A 25681-nucleotide genomic window follows, 5' to 3' on the forward strand; every position below is an offset into this window, starting at 1 on the left:
CGTAACAGCTGTAATAGAAATGCACCAGTTAGTTAGCTTGAAAATAGAAAATAATTTTAATAAATAATCTGGGCTATTGTCCAGTGTAATTTTGACCACTTTTTCCACAGCAGAAGTTTTGAGCCAAGGGTTTCTGTGCAGAGGTATGCTGTTGGGGGCTAGGGCCACAGAAAGAAATTTGCTATTAGGAAATTCAGTGATATCTTCAGGAATAGGCAGAGTCAGCAGTATTTGGGATGCAGTTTCACTTTGGGAAGGGATTTACTTTAAATCATTTGTTTCTCCAAATGGCTGCATGGTTGGGCAAGTCCAATATTCGTAAAACATGTTGCCCTTTGTCCAATGTTTCCACCAGTGTTCTGCGACATTGGTTATCTCCAGTTTTGGAGGTGTTGTATTTACTAATTCCTGAAGTGCACTGCAGATGGATGCAATTTACTATATCCATATTACTGTCTCTTAAGTGTTGCTGCATTATGTCTTGTGATGTGCAGTCATTGGTCATCAGAAAGACCAACCAGTACTGCATTAAACCAGTTCTGCTTTGCCCTGGATGATGTCTTGTTTCTTGAGTGTTATTGCGGCTGCATCCATCTAGGCAAGTGGACAATGTTCTGTCACACTCGTTGTTTGTACTTGATAGGTGATGAGGTTTTGGGGAGTCAGGAGGTGAGCTACTTGTTGCAAAATACCCAACCTCTAGCCTGCTGTAGAATCATATAATGGTTTTTGATGGGTGCTGACTTCCTTGATAAATTGGCCCTTGATTTGCCAAAGAAAAACCCACAACCCTGCTTCACCTCATTCCCTTGGTGAATGCTGCTGTTTCGCCTGCTAATGAAGATTGTTCTCATTCACTTTCACCAGCTGCTTTGCTTCTGATTGCTGCCCATGTATCTGTTTGCATAGCTTCTGTGCTGACGATCCTGGTTTCTCTGACAAAAGTTGTGACAATGGCTTGATTTGGAATAGCAACAGTAGACATTATGGCCAGGATTTTCCACTTATCTCCTAGCTTCACTGCGATATTCTGCTGTCATACTCTTTTTAATGGACCGGAAAATTGTGGGTTGTTGGACACAGATACAGAATACTCAGGCTGATATTTTTCATGTGCGTATTGATTGCTTTTTGTCATGTTGTGCCATGAACCATTCCTTAGCAGAGAACGTGAGCTCAGCAATCCAGTAACAAACTACTAAACTGTGGTGCTCCTGAAAGTATCCACTTCAATGTGCTGCTGAAAGCAACTGAGTAACATCTATGGTCCGTTCTAGATTCGAAGCATTGTAGTTTCCAGTAGATTAAAGCAGCATTAGAGATGTGCAAATAACTTTGGCAGGAGAAGGATGTGAAGAAAGAGGGGCTTTCTTTTGGATGGGATGTTAAACCAAGGCCCTGTCTGCCTCCTTGAGTGGACCTAAAAGATCCCATGGCATGATATTAGACAGGGGAGTATCCCCAGCATCCTGGCGGATGATTTTACTTATCTCTCAACCAGTGTCTATTTTTAAAAAAAAACTCCAAACGATCTGGTTCTCATCTCATTGCTGTTTGTCAGACCTTCCTGAGTGCAAATTGGCAAACTCATTTCCCTTTCTACACTTCAAAGGTGATTGGCTGTAAAGCACTTTCGGACATCCTGAGTTTGTGAAAGGTGCTATACAAATGCAATTTTTATTTGTTCTAGGAGCTCACTGTCTGGGACATACAAGGCATGTTAATTTTTAATGAAATATGTTTCTTGAATCTTGTTTCATATTTTGCGTAGTTTTAACTTTCAATCTGTTTAGTATTTGAGCAGTGCAGAAATCTCTAAGAGCTGAACTCTTAGCGGCACAGTGGCGCAGTGGTTAGCACCGCAGCCTCACAGCTCCAGCAACCCAGGTTCAATTCTGGGTACTGCCTGTGTGGAGTTTGCAAGTTCTCCCTGTGTCTGCGTGGGTTTTCTCCGGGTGCTCCGGTTTCCTCCCACAAGCCAAAAGACTTGCAGGTTGGTAGGTAAATTGGCCATTATAAATTGCCCCTAGTATAGGTAGGTGGTAGGGAAATATGTGGGGATGTGGTAGGAATATGGGATTAGTGTAGGATTAGTATAAATGGGTGGTTGATGGTCGGCACAGACTCGGTGGGCCGAAGGGCCTCTTTCAGTGCTGTATCTCTAAACTAAACTGAACTGTTAGCCCACTGTATTGGAATTCAATTTTTATGAGATAATTACCATTCAGTGAAGTGCTGGATTGCGTGTACGCAAGAAATGACATCATATAAGTTTTTGCTTCGCACAAATAGACAATTTTCAAAAAAAGGTGCACAATCCACCCAGATGTTTGGTTCTGATTTTATGTACTTGAGTTTTGATTGGCTTAATGATTGTGTTGTGCAGTGATCATGATTATTTTCACTATATTTTCATTGGTAAGTTATTTTCTGAGGCTACTGAAGTTTATTATATGCTGCAGTTATTTTAGCAATTACTGTGGAGAATTTTATTTAAGCCATGCTACTCTTCAAAGGATTGTAACTGCAGATCATAAGTGTCAAACCATTGTAGAGTGCAAGATAAGAATCTGTTTCCTGTCAGGCAGAAGCAACAAGGGAGTGTATGCCACACAGCACTGAAGTTACCCACAAAAATTTCACAATCTTTTAAAAGTAAAAGGCTGCATGAGTCTAATGTGCAGTATATTTGAATAACCATGAACCCAGTATTCATCAAAATACTAGTTATAGAAAATCATTACTTAGAAATGTCAAAATTATGAAAGAAGTCCAACAGTCAATTTAAAAAAATAAATAAACTCGTCAATATCCAACCAAAATGAAGGAAGAAGTCTTGTCAATTTTAATTACATTAGAGCCTTGAATTGCAGTCCCAAAGCTCATTAGCAGTTGATTGGTTAATGTGCTCTAGAGGCCTTAAATTATAAGTATAATGAAACAAAAGCAACTTTACAGCAATAGATCACCTCTTAAGGCTGGGTGTTCTGGGGAGTTCGAAAATAAGTTCTTCCTTTTCTTCAGTCTGAATCATTTTGGTTCAGTTGGTAGCACTCCTCTCCGAGTCGAGCTTTGGCTTGCAGAACATTGAGGATATGTGTTCCTGCAACACCTGGATTTCACAATGTTCTGTAGGCTTCACTCCACTGCAGCACTATGGGAGCCCTGCAGTGCTGGAATGGTGCTCCTCAGATGAAGTGTTAAACCAATGTCCGTCAGTCTGCTTATTCCAGTGGTGCAGATGGATGGTAAAGTTTTGCAGATTGCTATTTGAAGAAGAGCAGACGATTCATGAGTATCGTTGGTGAGCACAGAGGGAGGCTAGTTACCTGTGCTGGCTCTTTGAAAGAGATATCCAGTTAGTTCCACTCCCCTGCTCTTCATCCTTTGCTCAGCAAATATTTCCCCTTCAAGTATTTATCCAATTCCCTTACCTGGCCAAAATTCCTCCCTTAAACATCACCAAAGAATAGGTTAACTGGTCACTAGTCTTACTTGTGGGACCTTCCTGTGCTGATGCTGAACATCTGTAATAGCCGCTGTACTCATTGTGCATGATGCAAAACATTTCTGAAGATGTGTGATAAATTACATTACATTAAAGCTAGGCCTTTTCAGTTTATTTGAAATTGAAACACTAAAAACTTGTGGGAGTTGGTGCATTGAATTAACACAGTGTCACTTTGCCTTGGGTTCTGAATCCAGTCGGAGATGCCCAGAATAGAGGAAGCTCCTTTAAAACCTTGGTGCATCTGTGTTCTAGCTTCCAAAAACAGGGCAGAAAATTTAGTCAATAGTAACAGAAATAACTTGCTAGTTACTGCATTCTGGATCCAGACAGACAGAAATCTGTTGACTTGTGTCCCCACCCCCACCCCCCTCCCCCCAGCCCCAACCCAGGATCCCTAAATGGAAACTATGAACCCCAATATGAAAACCAATTGGCTTCCTCCCTACTACCTAAAATGATCCAGGTGTAATTTGAATTTGAGCAGGCTTGATTCTGTTGTTATAAATAAAAGCAAAATACGGCAGATGCTGGAAATCTGAAATGAAAACGAAAAGTGCTGGAAATACTCAGCAGGTCTGGCAGCATCTGTGGAGAGAGAAGCAGAGTTAGCGTTTCAGGTCAGTGACCTTTCATCAGCCAATGCGTTCTAATGAAACTGACCTGAATCGTTAACTCTCCTCTCTCCCCAGATGCTGCCAGACCTGCTGAGTATTTCAAGCACTTCTTGTTTTGATTCTGTTATTAGTAGCTATGTATCTGCAGGCATAATGCCCTATTTGGCGCAAATTGGGATTTCTCTCTGGTACATGGGGTGACTTGTGAGAGAAATGGAAAGGAATTAATTTGGTATAATTTAGATTGTTTTTCTGAAGTTGTAGCCAAGATGGATTGTTGCAGTAGAGTTGAGGGGGTTTTGTGTGCTGTGCTGTACCTGACAATCTATCGCCTCGCATCTTTTAACAACAAACCAACCACATAGCCATGAGTTGGTGTAAACTACTCTGCTCGGTTCAGGAGCATCCTTAACCTTGAATTTCTTAACATTGACAATATGACCTCTTTAAACAGATATTAAATCTAACATCCTAATTCTTGTAGGAAAATGAGCCACATTTGAGAGGATGGAAAAAAATCTTATTTTTAGTATTTTGACATTACTATGAGATCTGATAAGTCAGGGTGAGTCTAATTAAGTCTGGGCTTTATACCATATTATTCTGTACTATATATTGTGACATTCTGAGAAGAATGTGAGTAAAGGTTAGAGAGTCAAGAGCTGTGGGTAACTTAAAACAATGATTGTCTTTTTGCTGGAAATATTTGGTTAAAACTGCATTAAGAAAAAATTGTCTGAAAGTGCTATGTGAAATTTGAGTTGTAACTTTATAAATAAAATATTTGTGTTACTGCATTCCCACTGCAGTGTTGGAAAGGGATGATGTTGCCTTACCTCCAGGTGGAGTATTTTGAATTGAGACTGCTATTTTAATTTCGAACTGCGGTGTTAAATTGTTTAAAATTTAATACTTTGTGAACTGAGATTTTGGCTTTCACGCTGTCTGCATTAATCGTTTCACAATCACTTGCATGAATACTTTGCTTGAGCAGAAATAATTCTCGCTTGCAACCCATGTGTGTGTAACCTCTGAGAAATCTCCAATTCAAAAAAAAATTAATTTTAAAATCTGTTAGACAATGGCATTGATATCTATAAAATGTTATACAGGTTTCGATGTTTTGCAGGGTTTATTTTCTGCGGGCTTGTGCCTTTTAAGAATGATGTCCGAATTGAATGCAGCATTGCATCCCTGTTGATGATTATTTGTAAGAACTTGGCTTTACCTGTGTATAGAATTTGTTAGATTAAACTTTTCCAATGTGATTAGGAAGTTGGCTTTTTTAATTGAATGTCCTTTCTCCTCTGGGGCTCGAGCTCAAGTAGAATGGAAGTCTTTCCTCTCTGATTGCTGTTCAGGTTCTTGGGTCAAATGAGTTTGGACAATCTTAGCCCAAGCCCAGTGGATCTATCGCATCAGCATCAACGGCCAATAATTTGGCTCTAATTGGGCAAGCTTACTTAAAGAAGTCATAAAAATTTCTGGTTTAGGGAATAGCAGAAGAGTCGTCTTTTCTAAGTCTTTGTAACTTATTGTTGGCAGTGTAGAGAGAAAGGACAATTGTAAGTTGCCTGCACTGCTTATTGAGCTATCCTTTTTAAGAGCAGACCAATGTAATTATTATTGAATTTATAGTTAAAAATAGAACCTGGAGGATAGTGGTTAGAGGGATTGTCAACGGTCTGGGAAATGGTTACCAGTGGGGTCCCATAGGGGTCTATTTTGGGACCTCTTTTTTACTTAGTTTCTTCATAACTGACCTGGTGCTAGGATTTACAAGCAAGTGGCTAAATTTGCATGTGATAGAAAGCTAATGCAGATGGTAGACTCCAAAGCTGAACAGGACAAGCTAAAGGAGGATTTGAATACACTTTAGAATTGGGCAGACATATGCAGATGAAATTCAATGTGGAGAAATCCAACGTACTTCACGTGTGAACAATAACTACAGGCAGGGACTGTTGCTTAAATGGAAAGGAAAAATGTGTGGAAAAGGAGAGAGATAGAGGTCCTAATTTGCCGTTAAATTGAAGCTATCACAATAGTACTTGCTGGCAAAGCAAATCAGATATTGGGCTGAGGTTAATATTGAGTTGAATGAGTGAGGTAATCCTGCCCCTTCATAATCATGGATGCGACCAGACGCAGAAAACTGCGCAGCTCTGGTCACTGCAGTTCAAAAAGGATATTGCAGCTGTTGTAAGGGTATAGAAGAGGCCAACCGGAATGATTATTGGGATGGAGGGATTCAGTTATGAGGAGTGATTACATAAATTGGGCACACTGTTACTGGGAAAGGGAAGGTTGAGAGGTGATATGGTTGCTATTTTTAGCTAAAGCGATTCAATAATGTAGATCCATTCCCTAGCCGAGGACTCCATCCTTCTCCATGGTAACTGTCTCAGGCTGAACCAGACTGTTCACAACCTTAGTGTCATATTTTACCCTGAGATGAGCTTCCGACCAAATATCTGCACCAGCAGTCTATTTCCCTTTGTGTAACATTGCCCGACTCAGCTTGTGTGCTGCTGACAGCCTCATCCATGCCTTCATTACCTCTAGACTTGACCATTCTCAATGCACTGCCGGTCAGCTGCCCACGTTTATTCTCAATAAACTTGAAGTCATCCAAAACTGTTGCCTCGCACCAATTTCTGCTCGCCACTCATACACGCTGACCTACATTAGCTCCTGTTTAAGCAACATCTCCGTTTTAAAATAATCACCCCTTGTTTCCAAATCTTTCCTTCTTTAAGCAGTCCTGTAAAATTTAACTCTTTGACCAAGCTTTTGGTCATATGACCTAATATCTCCTTGTGTGGGTCGGTATCAAATTTTGTTTGATAATGCTCCAGTGAAGCACCGTGGTAAGTTTTACTATATTAAAGGTGATCTATAAATGTGAGTAGATGTAATTGTCGAAGTAAACGGTAGAACCAGAGGACACGGCCTGCAGATTATAGGGGTTGGGGAGTGGCTGTAAATTCTGAACAAATCTGCGAAAACATAGACCTGAAATTTGTGGTTGTAGTGATGGTGAAACTGTCAGTGTTTGCTGTCATGTGCAGTTAAATGTGAAATCCCAGAAGTAGCCTGCTCCTTCATAGGGTGCACTGCTGCAATCTTTGCAGAGGCAATCTACACAGAATCAGTAATATGATGTGAGCTTCAACTGTTATCTACTACTCTCGCTGTAAAAACCATTGAAAAAGTTAAAACTTGTTGAATGAGTTCTTGTTGAGTTGCTGAACGACCTGATTTTTGAAGTCTGGCACGTCATTCCCTCCATTCCATTGATTAATAATTCCATACATTTTTAAAACAAAACTTAATTTTTTGTTTGAAGATTGATATTTTAGCTTCTGCCTTAAGCCCATGTGAATGTCCCAATCTTTCTTTTGCTCTGTGCAAAATGATTAAAATGTGAATGACAATCAAGAGTTTTTTATTTGCGACATTTTATGATGAATTGTTGTGGGCAGCCTTTCTTTGAGGTCAGTGGCAAGTGCCACCTTTTGGCTGCTAACTGCAAAATCCAGGCCAGTATTTCAGTGAACAAGTAGTGAATCTATGGAATAGGCTTTGAAGGGAAATAGTATTGATTCATTCAAATGCAAATTGGATAGATTTCTTTCAGAAAATAATATTTTGGAATACAGTATATGACATGGCAAGTGTAGTGTGCTTGGGAACAGGTGACTTTGGACATATAGTTCCCAAAGCTTTTCATAATTGAAGCTTCCTTGCCTCGTGTCTGTGTATGTTGTAGACTTCTTATTATCGAGATTAATTGCCATGATTAGTCAACATCTCCATTATTGTATCATGTGACTACCAGGATGGTAGAAGGCGAGCTAAATGGCTTTTGATCTTTTCTCAATAGCAATTCCTATGTTCCAAAAAAAAAAGTGCAATCAATGTACATAGTCATCAATTCTTAGATTGTTGTGACTAAAAATAATTGCCCACTTCTTATATCCATCAGATTTCTGTCTTCCTCAATAATGCAGTTATGAACTAATCAACAAACTTTCTAATTGATGCCCCATTAACTTTATAGGATTGCCCCTAAACTACCTGATCTCAGTGCCTTTGGAGGCATCAATACTGAGCACTGTCACGTACAATGCGTGTCACTGGCAGCAAATAGGTCGGGCTGTTTGCTTTAAGGTGCATATACCATACACACTCGTGTAAAAGCCGGCCCATGACTTTAGGCCAAAAAATCTTGGACTTTTCCTATACCTCAGGTAAAGGTTGACCTTAACTTTCAAAAAATGGACAGAACATTCTAATCATGCACCAGTATAAATACCCGAATGTTTAGCTAGGACTCCCACATTTTTCAATGTGACGCCAATGAAGAACAACAAATACACCGCAGTTTAAACTAAAAGTCGTTGTGTGGGCAGAGAAGGTGAATAATTGTGCGGCAGCAAGAGAATTCAAAATAGCAGAAGAATGTCAGAGATTGGAGAAAGCTTTCCACGCAGCTTCTGAAGATGCCAAAGAATAAAAGTGCCAACAAGGGAAAGCTGAACAAGTGGCTGCAATTAGATGGTAAAGTTGCAGAATGGGTCAATGAATATCTCCAGAATGGATATGTGTATCCATCCAATTCAACGCTCTGTCTCCATGGTGGCTACTATTTTGTGAATAAAAGTTCGAAAATATGACTAGTGTAAAAGTTGACTTACCCCGATTTTAACCTAAAAAATTGGTCTCAAAAATTCAACTTTTACACATGTATATAAGGTAATTGCTTTTAGATCATTCTTGCAATCTGTCTTTAACATTCTCACTTTACCCTGTCTCTAGGCATCAACTTTTGCAGTTTACCTAATTGTCTTTATTTTTCAGTCATTTAAAATTTCTTGCTTTTTGATTACAATGATAACCCATTCCGCAAGTAGCCACACCTCAATAAATTCAGGCCTGACCTGCATGGTAATGGGAATAAGTGACACTTCCACTTTGGAGCTGGGTGTGAAATCTTTCATCTAAGAGAGCTGCGGTGCTGCTGATACTAAGAGCATTGGATTGTTCATGAGGCAGCTGCTGTTGGCTGTCTTGACTTCAGAGATGACCCACGGTATAAAGCTGAGAACACGTTGCGCCAAACCATATTTCATTGCTTGAAGTCTGATTTCTAAACCTGGGGTTCATTTTCCCTCACATCACTTGTAGCTTGGGCACAGGATGAACACATTTCTGGTGCACAGAAATCTGTTGGTCTGATTCTAGGTTTAGCTGAAACTGCACTTCCATCCACAGAATAAAAAGTGCACGATGTGCAGTAGCATTGGGCAGCATGTCTTACTGCTTTCCTATATTTTGATCTTTTGGTGTTTGTCTGGATGACCTAATGACCCCTCTAAAGTCTGGTATTGTCACTGACAGCAGCTCTCCAAGGGAGCAGTGGTTTTCCTCAGTTCCTCCTGAGGCAGTAGAGCTGACTGTAGCAGATATAAATAATGCTGATGCCAATTGCTTTTCTATTGTGGGCCTATATTGAGGTTCTTCAACTATTGGGAATTGCCTAGTGGCTAAAATTGGAAGTGGTGATTACGACGTACAAAATTTTATACATGCATGTTTGTTTGAATTTATGTATTGCTGATGCTGTGCAATGTAAATGATACAGATTCTAAAGCTCGGGATTAGAGAATTCTACTTGAACATGTGGCACAAAGGGGGCATTAAACTCTGGAATGGAGGTAATATAAAGGAGGTATTATGTACCAATATAGATGGAATACAATGGGATTATTGTGTCGATATGGATGTGATAGTAATATAAAGGGGAAAATCAAAGTACCAGTGTGCATCTAATATAAAGGAAACATTAATTGCCCATGTGAATTTAATAGTAATATATAAAGGAGAGCATTAAAGTATCAGGAGACAGTGTCTGTCAGTCAACTGGAAGCCTCCGTGATCAGTGGGCACCATAAAAAACAGACTGTGGTATAACATTTTGTGTTGCTGTAGTTTTGGTTTGTTTGCACGCGCAAAATAGACTGCTTATTACTGTTTACAGAGATCTAAGAGAGATGGTTTAATACAGCAGCGCTTGGTGTTTTCAGTACATGTTGTTAGTAATCAATGTGCTTAATGGTGTGTGCTTAGTCTGAACAATTAAGGATTGGAAATGTCTTGTTTAACCCAGTGGCTTTTCCATTTTAAAAAAATTTGGAAATGAAAGCAGAAAATACTGCAAATACTCGAATCTGCAATGCGAAAAGATATGTTAACTTTTGGATGTAAACTTTCACCACAACTGAAAGCTGATGGATTATACTTTTGGTACCATTATTTATTTATAATTGTCCCATGTATTTAATAATTCAGCACTTCTTTAAAAATATTTGATTTAAAAAATTTACAAATCAATAACTGGACTAGATTAAAGGGTCTTCTGACTTGTTCCCTTTTATTTGGTTAAGTTCACTTGTCATACTTTCCCTTCATTCTCTCGATCTCCATTGTTACTGATTTGGATGTTGCTGCCACCCTTAATGAGATCGCTGTGGCTTCTCAACAGTGTGGCCAAATTTCCCACGAGATACTTTCCGACCCAATTGCAAGAAATCTGAAAGCGTTGTAGAAGTAGTTGACTCTACTACGGAAACTAATGCATCAGTTGCATGTGTGTGTCATTATATGCACACACATACCACGTGGTGCTGAGATGTTGGAAGATAGAAATTAGAACAGCCTGTGATAATCTCATTATATTGGAATTCATTTTTTTCTCCTCTACTTGTAATGTCTCTTCATTAGCTAGTAGGAGCAGTTGGTTGGGGAAGAGGGGTTTTAGTTTCAAGAGGGTGAACATTGGGGTCTCCTTGAGCAGTTTGGCTAAAAGACAGTGAACTACCTCTTGATGAGCAGAAAGAGAGATTGGAATTTTGATCTTGGTCACTGTATTGGGATCCCGTGTGCTCCAGCCTGACTGCCTATTGTAATAAAATAGCTAGTGCATTCTTTTGGGATTTAGAATAAAATAAATGATTTTACCAAACCAGCATTTAAAAAAAAAAGCTGTATCACTTCTTTTAATAAAAGACAAGTATGTAGGTCTTTTACTTCTTTGTGTAATTTTAGACTTAGATTTGTACTTCTGAAAGTTATTTTGGTGTGTATACATATTTTTGAGTTTATTTGGGATAAGGAATAATTAAGGAATAAATGATAACTATCGTATTCAAATATGTTTCTACATGTGCTGTTAGGAAATCCAGGTTTAAGTCCTACAAAAATATTTCTGCTTATAGCAATTTGTCATTAAACCTCTTGACCTGTACTTCCTTTATATTTTGCTAGTCTAGAATTTAATGCTGTATGCTATGTGTAGAAAGCATGGGGCCTCAACAATTATCTGGCGTCTGTTTCCATTGTGTGAGTGAATTGTTTGTGGGGTGGTTACGACTACGTAACTCTGTAGGGCTGCTTGTGCCCATCTGGTTCTGGTTATCTCTCTCTGCAGTAGGGCTGAGTCTCATTTCCTCACACTCACAAGGCACTACAAGCAGTGATCTTGTTATGCCTTAACATAATTGAAAATTACATGTTGTGCAGACTAGCAGCACTAAATGCAGACACATAAAACATTATGTGGTTCAGGTAAAGAAATGGGGAAAAATAAGTTGCATTGGTAATCAGGTTAAACCCAAAAAAGCAGATCAGCAGGTTTTGGAACGAACTTGATTTTTTTTTTTTAAATTTCACTATGTTTTTTTTCTACAGTGTTTTTGGCTCTGGACTTCGCTTTATTTTCAGCCAATTGACTAAAATGTGAAATCATAAATCAAATCTGTAGCAAGTTAAGGACCTATCTTTCCCCTGGCTTCCTCTGCACAAATCCATTTGATAAGTAACTTGGCTAGAAAATCCTGCACTCAATAGTTGTTAAACTGACCTAGCTGCAGAGTTAAGAAAGCTGCAACAAAGAAACCTTTTATGTATTAACTCTTTGATGACTGCACTATAACTTGTGTGCATGTTTTGACCTTTGTCAAAAGAGCATTCACACAATAGGCCACCAAGATTTGGCTTTCCATCTTTTTTAACCCCCCCCCCCCCCCGCCCCGTCGTCGTCCTGAAAAAAATTGAAGTCACAGTTTGTTAATAGTTACAAAAATGCATTGAATAGACTGTTTAACTTTGATTATATTGTCAGTTTTTAAAAAACATTTAATGTCTGATTATGCTTCTGAGTGTACCTCAAGCTGATAAGGAAAAAGACCACCAGAATTAATGGTTGCCAAAGCATGATTGTACCTTTGGATGGACTGTTGTGATAACTCAGGCCATTTCATTCAGAGAGGAGAGGAGAGGAGGGGGGGTGGGGTGGGGGTGGAATCAGAGGTATAGTAAAAAGGAAAAACTGGCCATGTTCAAAGATCCCGTAGAACCAGACGTCCAAACAGCATTGACAGCCATTGTTAAAGGACACATACAAGAGGCGGTCACCAAAATGAACACTGAAAATCAGTAAAGGTCAAAGCTGTAAAGTCTGCCAACATTCATCTGTCGTGACACATTGGAAAGCAACTGCGAATGTGGAGTTACATATGGTGGAACTGCCCCATTTATCGCCATAGCAGCAAAAAAGGCACTCGTCAGGCTGCCCTACTGCTTCCCTTTTAGTTGCTCACAAGGTGAATTTCATTGGACCTCTAGAAATTGGGACTTTTGACTGTGGGTATAAGAATAAGCCAAGAAAGGAAATTGGAAAGAAAAAGTTTCTTTTCAGCGCGACAGATGGGGCAGAAGTTTGAGGTAGGTCCGATGAAAACTGTTGGAAGGGTTCACTCGCCATTGCAAATTCACTTGTGGATGTCATTCATGTTTACAATGACCAGAACTCTTGACTTGAGCAAAATTCAGCATGAACTCCCAAACTGGGGTTGAACCATCCTGATTTTTTAGTTTTTTTGCTCACTTTGGCTGATTCTTAGCGCATACTTGTGTAAATTACCATAACTAGTAGGGAAAATTTTACTCAAGTCCACCAAATGATGCAGATTGACCACAACAGATGATGTCCCAATTTAGCTATTACATTTCTTCAATGTTTAGTAATTGCCACTGTAGAATAATATTGATTTTTGAAACTGATTTTGACCTCTGGGAATAGCCTTTTTGTTGTAGTGTGATAAAAGCTGTTTGTGGACTTTCTCATCCTATGTTCAGTGCTATCTGAACATGCAACTTTTCCAACATTCAACTAACACCTCAGTTACAATGAAAACCATTGATGTATTCTGTATGTGGCATTATTGAAGGTGTTCTGGTGATAGCATCTGAGTACTGGGAAGTCCTTATAAGTAGAATTGATGGACTAGGGTATTATTTGCAGCAAGGAAATGAGGTGGCAGAACTAGGAAGGCCCTGGCTAAATTGGGAGTTGTATATGGAACCTGTTGCTGATTTACACTGGTGTGCACCTAAATGCATTCAGACACGTAACCAACCACATAGGTGGGGCTGATTTATATTGGTACCTGTGAGTCGAGTGGTTTATATAGCAAGTTAGAGGCCAGAGTCTGTCTGGTTTTAGAACTCCCATGCGTTCTAGCCATGACATGTGCAATCTAGACAGCCACACAGGTTTAGGACTGAGTTTCGCAGTGAGAATGTATGCTGGAATCTAGGTTTAGATCCATCCCAGGTCGATGAGTGTGAGGGTTGCTGTGTGAAATTAGTTTGGGTAGTCCCAACTTATTTTATCGATTCAAAGCACAGTACCATCTTCTGAATCAGCATAAATAGGTATTAAAATTTGAATCTCACTTGGTAGGTAAACTGATGTTGAAAGTGGCAAAGTTAGGAGGAGGTGCTCTTTTAAGGCAAAATAAAGGTAGTTTTGCCCACCCGGTGTTGCGGTTAATCTGAGAGTTTTTGATGCTGGCACTAGATTCCATTACACAGCTGAGCTGCATTTATTTTTGAAAAGCGCAAAACTTGTAACTAAATGAGTGAAGAAAGTGAGAACACTTCCTGCGTGTACTGTGTATTCTAGTGGATAATATGAAATTTAATGCTGTATTTTGAGGAATTTTAATGCATTCAGATTTTAATTCTGGAAAATATTAAATGGTTGATGTAAAAGGTAGTTAAATAGTGGGGTTATTCTAATAGGTCAGGATTGTTTTATTGGCTCAAGAACAAAAGGAGTTAACATTGAAGTATTTCAAGGGAATGCTGGATGCAAAGTAGCGAATCCGGATAATGTTCAGAGTACTGTAAGCACCATTCTACAAAGAGCAAATGGACAAAATGCAATTCAGTAGTATTAAACCTCAATACTAGGTGCGTCTAAATTAGTGAACAACCACACAAGTAATAGTAGAGTGGCTTCTTTGTACTCAAGTGGCAGTTCTTCTGAGGCTGCAAGTGGAGATTGTAGATAACAGCTTGGCTCAGTAGTGTCACACTCACCTTGGAGTCAGAATTGAGAGTTCAAGTCCTACCTGAGCTCATAATCTAGGCTGGCATTTATGTACAATACTGAGTTGATGGGCAGGGGAAGTGGGAGGGGTCGTTATACTGTCTGCCTGTTCAGGAAGTAGTAAGTGATCCCATTGCACTATTCTGACCACACAAAAGCAGGTTATGTGGCCATTCATTTGCTGTTTGTTGGATCTTGCTGTCCAGAAGTTGGAGCCACATTTGCAGACATAAGATCACTTTCATCTCAAAATGTGAGCCACTGAGATGCACGTTCATAGTTTCTTCTGAGACTTTCTCTTCCCTTGGGTCTTTGCATTGGTTTTGTTGGGGTAATCTTGGTATTGATCACCTGGTTCTGGAGGAGGTACAGAAGGAAGTAATCCTATTAGTGATGCATGTTATTTAAAATAAAATTAAGAACTATTAAGTTATACAAATGATGTCAGCACAATTTTTTTTACTTTTTATTCGTTCAGGGGATGTGGGCGTCGCTGACTAGACCAGCATTTATTACCCATCCCTATATGCCCTTGAGAATAGTATTTAAAGCACAGAAACAGGCCACTAGACCCAACAGGTCCTTGCTGGAGTTTATGCTCCACATGAGCCTCGTCCCATCCTTCATTTAGCCCCATCAACATATCTTTCTATTTCATTCTCCCTTGTGTTTATCTTCCATTCCCTTATAAATGCATCTGTGCTATTCGTCTCAACTACTACTTAGAAACTGACAAATTCAACGCAAAAATATTTCGGGAAGGTTAAAAGAATTAAGTTAAGTTGGAGGCAAGAGTCCTGGTATAGAGGTCCTTAAGTATTGATGTGTGTGCTTGCTGATATGCACAGTCAGACTCAGTATCCCTCATTATCCCATAAGCACTCTATTAAAATATTCACAAAACTTGAATGTGGTGAATGTAGCAGAATGAAAAGATGTTAAATTTTAATCTGAAATCCTTGCTACTTTTTTTTTAAGAAAACTGGTTCTGATAAGACTTCCTCTCCAAGCATATCAGTAGAGATTGTGAAAAGCCACACAAGCAGTTGCCAGAGCTCTATATTCTATCTATATATATATATATATATGTGTATGTGTGCATGCGTTTGCATGTGCACGTATATATGGCGAGCTTTCAAGGACTGATATGTGATTGCAACTGTCCAAATTTGAAACAGTTTTACAATAATCATTTCAAAAGGGAATTGGCTTTCAAAAGGGAATAGGAAATGCACCTGAAGAGAAATTTGCAGGGCTACAGGGAATGGGCGGGTTAGTGGGACTAGCTAAATTGCTATTGCAGTGATCTAACACAGACTTGACAAACCAAATGGCCTCCTTCTGTGCTATACCAGTCTATGATTCTAGGATTTGAGGCTATTTTTGATACTACTACATTATCCATTTTTGTCAAGCCACTCAACAACAAGGTGAAGTTTGTCCTATTAACATAAGTGTTCAAGAGCAGCTTTATAAAGAAGTTTGCAGCTCAAATGGTGATGAGTAATTTGTAATGAAAGAATGACCTAAAATGTGTGTTTTAGAACGTCAAATGAAATGAGGGCTTTAATGGGAAAGGAGTTGAATATCAACGACGAGATCTGTTTTCGTTTTGTAAATAGACATTATTTTAATACATTTTACTTTGTATTTTTTCCTCAACGATCCCCCTGTATGCTAATTTTTAAAAACAATAACATTACGAGGACACCTGCAAGTATCCAGTTACATGACAGGCCAGTGTGATTGAAGATCCTTTCCTGAGAAGGCCTGTGGGATGTGCTCCATGTGTGCATTCTATAGAATCCCCTGTAACAAAGCTAAGAATCTAATGCCTTTAGAAAATCAGATTTTCTATGATTTAAAAGTTTCATTAAATAGCTGCAATGTTTAGTATTGCGCAGCTAATAATAGCTCTGTTTGAAAAGCAAGAATTAGCTAAAATTAATCTTGTGCTGATATGCACAATTACACACGTTTCCATGGTGGGACAAGAAACACTATTGTAATCACTAGCATTATTTGCCTGTAAAGTAATTCACTTAGTATCGCTACGAATGTGAAAACAATGCCTTTTTAGATAAATGCATAGCTAAATTTAGTTAACTTTAATTTGAGTGTTCCACTTTAACCAGTCTTGCTAATGTGGAATGTAATAGATTATCAGACCAACAATGCTGTTGTATTCCAGTTGTTTGATATTAATGCCACTTCTTTGGTATACTGTTTCTGTGAGGATACTGCTGATTTAGAGTATTAACAACAAAAATTGTGATGCTGTATAATACTGAATTTTTAAACCGTTTGCCATATTGCTAGTTTAAATTCTACTCCTAGTCTCCCTTAGAACTTATCATCTGAACTCCCTTGAAGGTCTACCCAACTGCATCTGTTCCTTCCCTCATGTTCCTTCAAATGAAGAGTTTGTTGAACTCTGTATGCTTCCCCCAACTCAGCCCAACCAATTGTGTAAAGTTGATTTTTCCACCCTGTTCCTAACCTGTATGCTCCTTTTTCAGTTTTGGCTCAGTCATCTCACTACGCAGGTGTTGGTGTAGTAGATCGGATAGGAGTTGGGAACCAGGGAAATAGATTCAGACTGGTTAGAAGTACAAAAAGAAAAAAAAAAGAGGATTCAAGGGAAGGGGGTGGTGCCATTTTCACAAATGGATGTAAATTCACCATGTAGCCCAATGTTGTTGTTGTTCTAAATATTTACAAATGTGCATGTTGTGGAAGGTGAAACAATTATACAGATCTATGTTAAGGACATTATTCCTCATCACAGCGAATGTTTTGTTTGTGACCATTCATCTTTATATTTTCTCATTTTGTGTTTATGTTCATTTATATTTATGGTTTTTTTGTTTTCTTTTCTTTTAATCATTTTCCTTTATTCTGTTTTCCACATCCAGTACCTGCAGATGAAATGGCCATTGATTGATGTACAGGCAGGGAGCCTACAGGGTAGGCAAGGACTGAAGGATGCTAGGTCACCATCTCCAGCACATATTGTTGTAAGTAGTGGCTAGATGCATTTTCTTTGCTTCAGTGGGAAAAATTGGAGTTCATGTTTTTTTTTACAAAGGTAGCACCTGTCGAATATAAAATTGATGTTAAATGAGCTATGTGAACCAGTCTTATTGCTGTTGATGTGTACCATAAACTTCAGCACACATCGGATCTGTGATCCACTATTATGTATGATGTACCTTTGCTAAGGAAGGAACCAAATCAAATCTTACGAAATTAACAAACATGGGCTCGCCAGTTTTGTGCAAAGTCAGTGAAGTTGCTATGTCTGGCCCTTGGCAAGAGGGGGGGGAAAAAAACGACTAAAAATGTGCCCTTCTCATTATTTGAGCACGAGTGTTTCAATTCCCTTTCGAGGTTCACTTATCTTTACAGAAAACATTGGGGTATGGCTCATTTTCAGAAGCCTGTGCTAAAAGCTCGATCAGTAGAAAATAGATTACCAGTTAATCCGATGAAGTGGATGCCTCTGAAGCACAAAAACATATTTTAACTGGTGTCCTTGTATGTAGAGATGTTGCACGATAACTTTCTCCACTGTCCCTCCATTTGTGGAATGTGTTCACAACTACTGTGAAGTAAAAAGGAATCCCACTAACAGTACTAGACCTGAAAGTGTGACCACAAGTGTTTTAATGCTGTCTTCTCCACTCCAGCTTGAAAAAAGCTGCACAACAGAGCTCTGTGGAGCAGTAGTGAGTGTTCCTGTTGTGGCACTTGATACTTTATATTGGCATTTCTAATGTGACTTCTGGGACACGGTGGCTCATGCACCATCTCTCAGTATTTTTCCTGGTAAATGTGGTTGTGGGTCTGTGAGTCTGTTGCTGTGATAAGGGAGCCAGATTTATCAGGATAAATGCCAGGAACTAGCTCATGGATGACAATCTCCTGGGACCTGTATTAAAATGGTACCCGTATAAAAATAACAATAGAGTTGTACAAGATCATGATGTCCTTTTCCCTTTCCAGCAGCATTCCTGCTCTGTATTCACAAACACAAGTGAACCCTGAGCAGTGCTCTTTGCTTTGCTTCAGTGACAGTCTGAAAACTGCACAATAGGTTATTCTTTGACCCCAATTATCACTGTGATCTGCTACAGCTGCTAACAAAACACCTGTATGCCGTCCTTTGTTATATTATCATCAAGCCCTGATTAATAGTCCAATTGTTAAATTTATGATATTATGATGCTATTTATCTTAAAAAAAACTGGAACCAGGTTTTATGGTAGCTTTCTGGCAACATCTATTGTGCATGATTTTTGGTTTCCTCTTAACTGCTATTTATAGTGTTTAGTATGTTGTTGATGTACAAATGAATTGACAATGAAAGAAAACCATTTTTTATTTTATCAAGCTATTTATTTTATTTGGCAATAATTCTCTTTCTCTCCAACAAGAATTGGTAGGCCCATGATTACAGATGGAGTGTTTTAGATAACTGCTCTGCCCATAATTTTTTTTTTATCGGTTTCATTGGATGTGGGCATCGCTGGCAAGGCCAGCATTTGTTGCCCATCCCTGATTGCCCTTGAGAAGGTGGTGGTGAGCTGCTGCCTTGAACCGCTGCAGTCCATCTGGTGCGGGTAAACCCACTGCGCTGTTAGGGAGGGTGTTCCAGGATTTTGATCCAGCGACTGTGAAGGAACGGAGATATATTTCCAAGTCAGGATGATGCGTGGCTTGGAGGGAAACTTGCAGATTGTGGTGTTCCCACGTGTCTGCTGCCCTTGTCTTTCAGGTGAAAGTTATAGTTGAATATTAACTCTTGTGTGACTGACCAAATCTCAGGAATTACCAGAAAGAAGATGGTTCCCTTTATCAAACTTCGGTGCATTTTAAACATTTTTGCCAGTTGCCCCTAGTGATCAGTGTAGCTATACTTGATGACTTTTCTCACTTTAAAATTGAGAAAGGTAAGTATGCAGAGGGAGGTGTGTAGTTTGCATTCCTGTTATTATGCTAACACTTCAACAACTTGTTCTGATCAAATCTTAGTGACGCGTGAGCAGATAGTATTTAAAAAATGTTTTAATTTATATGGACAGTGAAAAGCTCCTGTTGTGTGGAAAAAAAATTCCTGTAATGCAGATTTTGGTCGCTGTGGATAACTGTTTAGAGATTTGTATAGAATTGAACTGAAGATAAATAGTGGCTTAATGTCTGTCACTTTCTGTATTGTAGTAACATTTTTTGGAATTGAAAAGCCCAATTAAAATTGTGTGCATTGTGCAAACTGTTAGAAAACAGAAGAGTCAATAAGTCGCATGTTATTACATATCTCTGCCCATTCACATCTCGTTAAATGCAAACACTGCAAACCGCTAATCAGTGTGAGCCTCGAACATGTGACTACTGACCAATATTCTGTGGGTGAAGAATGCTTCTGTTTCAAGCCAAATCACAAAGAATGTGTTTAAGATTTCGCTAAAGATAGTGAGCAGAGGAAATCTTCCTACTGTGAGATAATGGTGATTATGTGACTGCTTTCTGTCCAACGTATGCAGTTTGGTATCATGACGGGTTGTTTTTCACTAAATTCTAAGCATACCTTCCTCTGAACGCTAATCTGCCTTGTATATATGCCAGATGCTGCTGCACTGCATGACTGAAGTTGGAAAAGATTTTATTACTTGAGTTCACCTTCGAGTGTAGAACTTGTAAATCACAAAATTCCATTTAATAATCTAGTATTAAAGTTGACGACTCTACTCGATCCCCCCTCCCCCCTTGCCACCACCACCTCCCTCCCACCAACCCCAGGCAAAATGATTATTGAAAATAGAGAGTTTTGTTCAAGATGTTGGGTAAAGATATTAACAGCTGTGCATAGATACAGTGTCTTAAAAATGCCAGTCAAGATAAGTACAAGCAATTTACTTGGAAATCAAAACTGAAATTATGTTAAAAAATCCACATGCAAACTTGTCAATAACTTGCAAATATTCCAACTCCCTGTTGTAAATGTTGCCACAATGGCTTGCTGAGTCAAGGATAGGAAGTTAAACAAGTCCGATAAGGTGCTGCTGGAAATGTATATAGATAAAGAAAGCATCCCTAAGTCCACTGTCTTCAGAGGTTGGCCAGGGTTAGTAAGAATGTATTCCTGATTACTGTAGACATCATAGTAACATAGTCATGTCAAATAACCTTGCACCCCAGTTTAACCTACCTCCTAGCCAACCTCCGTAACTCTAAAGGTTTTTGGGAAAACAAAAGCCTTTTGGAATAGTGAGAGGAATCTCATTGGGTTGAAACATCAAAATAAATTGTGTTGACACAAAAATATAATTGAGGAATTCATGGGTTTAGAGTGTTGGGCAATGCATCTCAATTCCTGCTTGTCTGATGGTACTTGGGAGTTAAATGGCCTGGCCTGCAATAATTGGTTTATATCTTTAGTTTTCCATTGATTGCTTGTTCTGTATCTATGTTGTAGTCTTATTGTTTTGATGAGTTTAGATTATGGATATACTTCTTGGCAGTATTTCATGTGTTTTTTAACGCTGCCTGCTCCGTTCAGCAGCTGTTATGGCGCAGAAGCAGCAACTTTCAGCCAAGCAGTAAAAGTAATACATGATGCTGGTGCCAGAGGTCATTCTGCTGTGGCTCACAGAACTGTCATAAAGAACAGTATGGAACACTTCGAATAATTATCCACGTAGTTAAAGTGTAATTAAAAAAAATACATGCTTTGTGTCTTTTATTGATCACAGAGCTCAGATATTCTTCCTTTTCCAAAATTTAAAAAAAGTTACTGAAATGAAGCTTTGCATTTTAGTAGATGCACATGGCGGGCTATCAAACTTAGCACAATCAAAACAGCTGGACAAAGTGGATAATCAAGCTAGTGAGGCAGTTAATGGCACTATTTCAAGAATGTAATTGGAAAGAAATTGCTCAAGGCACAGAACAACTAATGTCACTTACAGTTGTGATTTATCAGGAGTGCAGAAAGATGGAGCTTTAATGGGAAACTTAGAACATTTTTAAAATAAAAAAAAAATTCACTTTTCTAGATGCACTATCCATTTGACACTGGTACAAGAAACCACCATCAATGCCCTGCACTGATCTGATTTAGCCAGGGAGTTTTTCAAAGCATTTTCCCTTGATGATGTGCTCATGATGGCACTGTTAATATAAATAATCTAACTTTGAGACCCAGTGACATCAGAGGCACTTTTACTTCAGAAGCACTTGTTTGGTTCAGATCACTGGAGAGCAGTGTCTGGTCATATCTACATTGTTGAAACTACTCCCTTTATCCCACTTATTTTTGCAGGGAAAGTGGAGCCAGTTTTCGTACTGTAAATGCAGGATACTCATACATTGTTGTTGCACTGCAGCAATCTGATCTGAACAAGTATCTAGATACCCACATTTTACTATCACGTTTCCAGTTGAACCTGGAACTCACTGAACTGGATTCCCTTTGTTAGCTTTGGGAATTGAGCATCTCTGGCCTCTTCCATCTTCCACCCTCTATAAACTTAAGCTCATCCAAAACTGTGCTGCCCATATCCTAACTCGCACCATTGCCTGTTCACCCATCAACCCCATTGTTTGCTGGCCTACATTGGCTCTTGGTTCAGCAATGTCTCAATTTTAAAAACCTCATCCTCCTGTTCTAATGGCCCTCCATGACCTCAAACCCCCCCCCCCCCCCCCCAATCTCTGTAACCCCCTTCAGCCCTAAAACTCTCCAAGAACTTGTGTTCCTCCCACTCTGGCTTCTTGTGCCACTTCCTTCACCCACTCATTAGCAGCTGTGCCTTCAGCTGACTAGGCCGTAAGCTCTGGGATTCCTCCCTAAACCTCACCATCCCTCCTCCTTTTAAGATCCTCTTTGACCAAGGTTTTGGCCTAATGTCTCCTTCTTTAGCTCATTGTCAGTTTTTCCCTGATTACTCTCCTGTGAAGCACCTTGTGATGTTTTGCTACACTAAAGGGAAAATAATTGCAGGTTGTTTCCTTGAGTTGGAGAGTGGCAGAAAGAAAAGTAAATGGAAGATGGTGGCACATAGGTCACAGGGACTCCCATTAGAACACCATCTTAAGATTACGTTTCTCATTTAAAAGTGCCACTAGAGGAAACTTGTACTTGGGAGAAACTGGTGGTGGGGTAGGGTTACAGAGAAAAGAAGAGAGTTTAGTCAACAGAAGCAATTTTTGGAAGATGGGTTTTTGTGGTTTGGTGAATTCTAACATAATGTAGGTTTGAGGTAGGATGAAGTAGAAAACACAAAAAGGCCAGTTTTCAGGTATGAGATCTTTGTATTGCTATGTATTTTGACATTTGTTGTTTTTTACTCGCCATGCACCCCGTCCCTTTTCTCTGTGCATTTGAGGAGACTGAAGGTCTTAATGCACTTAATATTTATATTTGAATAGTAATCTGCACTTGGAGTTGAGAATAGCATTTGGGCGATATTTTGCACAGCAAGGAACTTCTATAAAGAAATTGCTGCTGCTGTTTAATGTGTAACTGAATGGCTTTGCTTTTAATTTTGCCAAGAGTAGTGTTGTGCTGAATGGAGGAAACAATTTCCTGATCTGTCAAGTGGTTCATACAGTTAACTGTACATAGTTGTTGTAATTAATCTTTTTAAGGAGGTTGGGGATCTAATTTTTGTTAAGCTGTTTTCAAAAAAAAAAAATTGACAAAGCAAAAGATTTTGCATGATTTATAAATAGCTATCACATTAAACCGTATGAAGAAATTTTACATCTTTTGCTGTAAAGGTATGGGAATTATCTGTGAGCCATTTCTACCTAAGAAATGTAACACTTCTGGCCCGAGACTCTGATGGAAATTAAAGTGAAACACAGGCGCTCTCAAAGATTCAACAGGTACCTGAACTATCCAGACCAGGAAGGTTGCAGGTTGCATCCATGGTCTGTGCTGAGCAAGCTGATCTTGGCAAGTGTCAAACCTGAGTTAAAATCATGACATGGTTACAGCGCAAAAGGAGGCCATTCGGCCTGCTGTGTCCGCGCCAGCTCTTAGCAAGAGCAACTCGGCTAGTCTCACCCGTCCTTTTCCCCATGGCCCTGCAGATTTTTTCTCTTCAGATAATGGTCCAGTTCCCTTTTGAAGGCCATGAATAAATCTGCCGCCACCACACTCTCTCAGGCAGTGCATTCCATGTCCTAACCACTCGCTGCAAAAAAACGTTTTTCCTCATGTCTCCATTGCTTCTTTTGCCAGTTGGTGTCCTCTGGTTCTCTACCCTTCTGTCAATGGGGAACATATTCTCCCTATCTGCTCTGCCCAGACCCTTCATGGTTTTGAACACCTCCTATCAAATCTCCTCTCAACCTTCCCTTCTTTGAGGAGAATAGCCTCAGCGTCTCCAATCTATCCTTGTACCTTAAGTCCCTCATCACTGGAACCATTTTTGTAAATCTTTTCTGCGCCCTCTTGAATGCTTTTGAAGTCCAGAATTGGACACATTACTCCAGTTGAGGCCAAACCAGGGTTTTATAAAGGTGGTTCATAACCTCCTTGCTTTTGTACTCTATATCTCTATTTAGAAAGCATCCCATATGCCTTATTAACCACTGTCTCAACCTGTCCTGCCACCTTCAACGATTTGTACAAATGTGCCTCCAGGTCGCTCTGTTCCTGCCCTGCTTTAGAATTGTATTTAATATTGCCTTTCCTCGTTCTTCCTCCCAAAATGTATCATTTCACACTCCTCTGCGTTAGTTTTCATTTGCCACGTGTCCGCCCTCTATCGATTAAAATTTTAAACTTTTTCTTTCAGATGCTGCTAACTCATTTCCAGCATTTGCTGTTGCTATTTCATGTTTTAAGCATTCGTGTGTTCTTTTTGCCCATTTTGATATGTTGTATTTTAATAATGTAAATATATTTTTCTAAGGAGGATATTTACTGACATTGGGACTGCTAAGCATTTTCAGTATTAGTAGTTCCCCCCTCCCCCCACCCCCGAACATTTAAAAACCTTCTTTTGAGGAGAGTGAAGGTCTTAGTTAAAGATACCAATAATGTTTTATTTGCATGCTGTCAACCACGAGCCTTCTCCACTTACTGAAGATTAGGTGCAATGCTAGTCTTGGTTGAAGTCACACTGGTCTTGTCTGTCACTACCATGCACTGCCAGAGAAGCTAGGTCAAGCTGCTGGCGGCTGGAAATACACAGCTGCAGCCTTCCAAAGTGATGAGGCCTGGCTGGGTGCCTTTTGACGTACTTTTTTTTTCAAAAAAAAGGTAGCAGTTTCATGTATTCATCAAAAAACTGAAGCCTGCTCAACATTTAAAACCTCCTTTATTTAAATTTTAAAGTGACTAAATGTAATGCTCTCCACTGAAAGTGATTTTATTTCCCCCCCCCCCCCCCCAGTCTTCCAACACACTGATGATGCTTGTTTGTGCTGGGCCATGGTTCCATTGGCATGGCAACCCTGTCCCATCATGTTCAGTTGATCCTTATTCAGAGGTGAACCAGGGCACTGGGTTTGCAAGGTAGCTTGACATTGGAATTGGGATATCATAGTCAAGCCTCATGCTTGGCCCATTTATTGTTTACCTGCGCATTTTGCAGCAAAAATCACTTCATAGTGATTGTGAATGGGAACTCGGCCTGAAGTTTTTCTCTCATCTTCCTCCTTCCCATGCACCATAATCCAGGAGTATGAGGCCAATAGCAGTGCCACTATCGCAACCTTAACTAAACTTTCCACGGACGAGTGAATGAAGGGAAAATCTTCCATTTTGTTTGGCTTAGAACAAGTGGCGTGTGTTTACCTGCTGGGGGAAGCTCCTGTGTTTTTTAAAAATTATGCAAACTTCTATTTTTATAATTATTTATAATAAAACTGGTTGGGAAGAAATGAACAAATGCTGAACTGGAATAACATGGCAGAAATTAGAACTATTATTGAAGCCCTCATCGCACCTTTGGTATTTCCCTATAGATATTACCCACCATCAGAAAGGTAACTGTATAGTTATGAGCACCTTTATAAACTGGTTGCTTCTCTTTAAGGTTTTATTCTCTCTCTTTGCATTACCTGCACCACTAATCATCTGCA

General features: G+C 39.4%; 1 protein-coding gene across 23 annotated transcripts in view; it reads left to right on the top strand.

The window, feature by feature from the left end:
- Positions 1-25681, top strand: part of tcf7l2 (transcription factor 7 like 2) — a 201538-nt gene that overhangs the window by 48182 nt on the left and 127675 nt on the right. For all 23 annotated transcript variants that reach the window (XR_010977063.1, XM_068052940.1, XM_068052919.1 and 20 more), the window contains exon 4: positions 17500-17601. Coding sequence is in view for 22 of the 23 variants with exons in the window: in XM_068052940.1 (XP_067909041.1) it covers positions 17500-17601 (102 nt within the window). In the remaining variant the exon portion in view is untranslated. The remainder of the gene's footprint in view (positions 1-17499; positions 17602-25681) is intronic.

The sequence above is a fragment of the Heterodontus francisci genome, chromosome 20, assembly GCF_036365525.1.
Source record: "Heterodontus francisci isolate sHetFra1 chromosome 20, sHetFra1.hap1, whole genome shotgun sequence".
NCBI classification, from domain to species: domain Eukaryota; kingdom Metazoa; phylum Chordata; class Chondrichthyes; order Heterodontiformes; family Heterodontidae; genus Heterodontus; species Heterodontus francisci.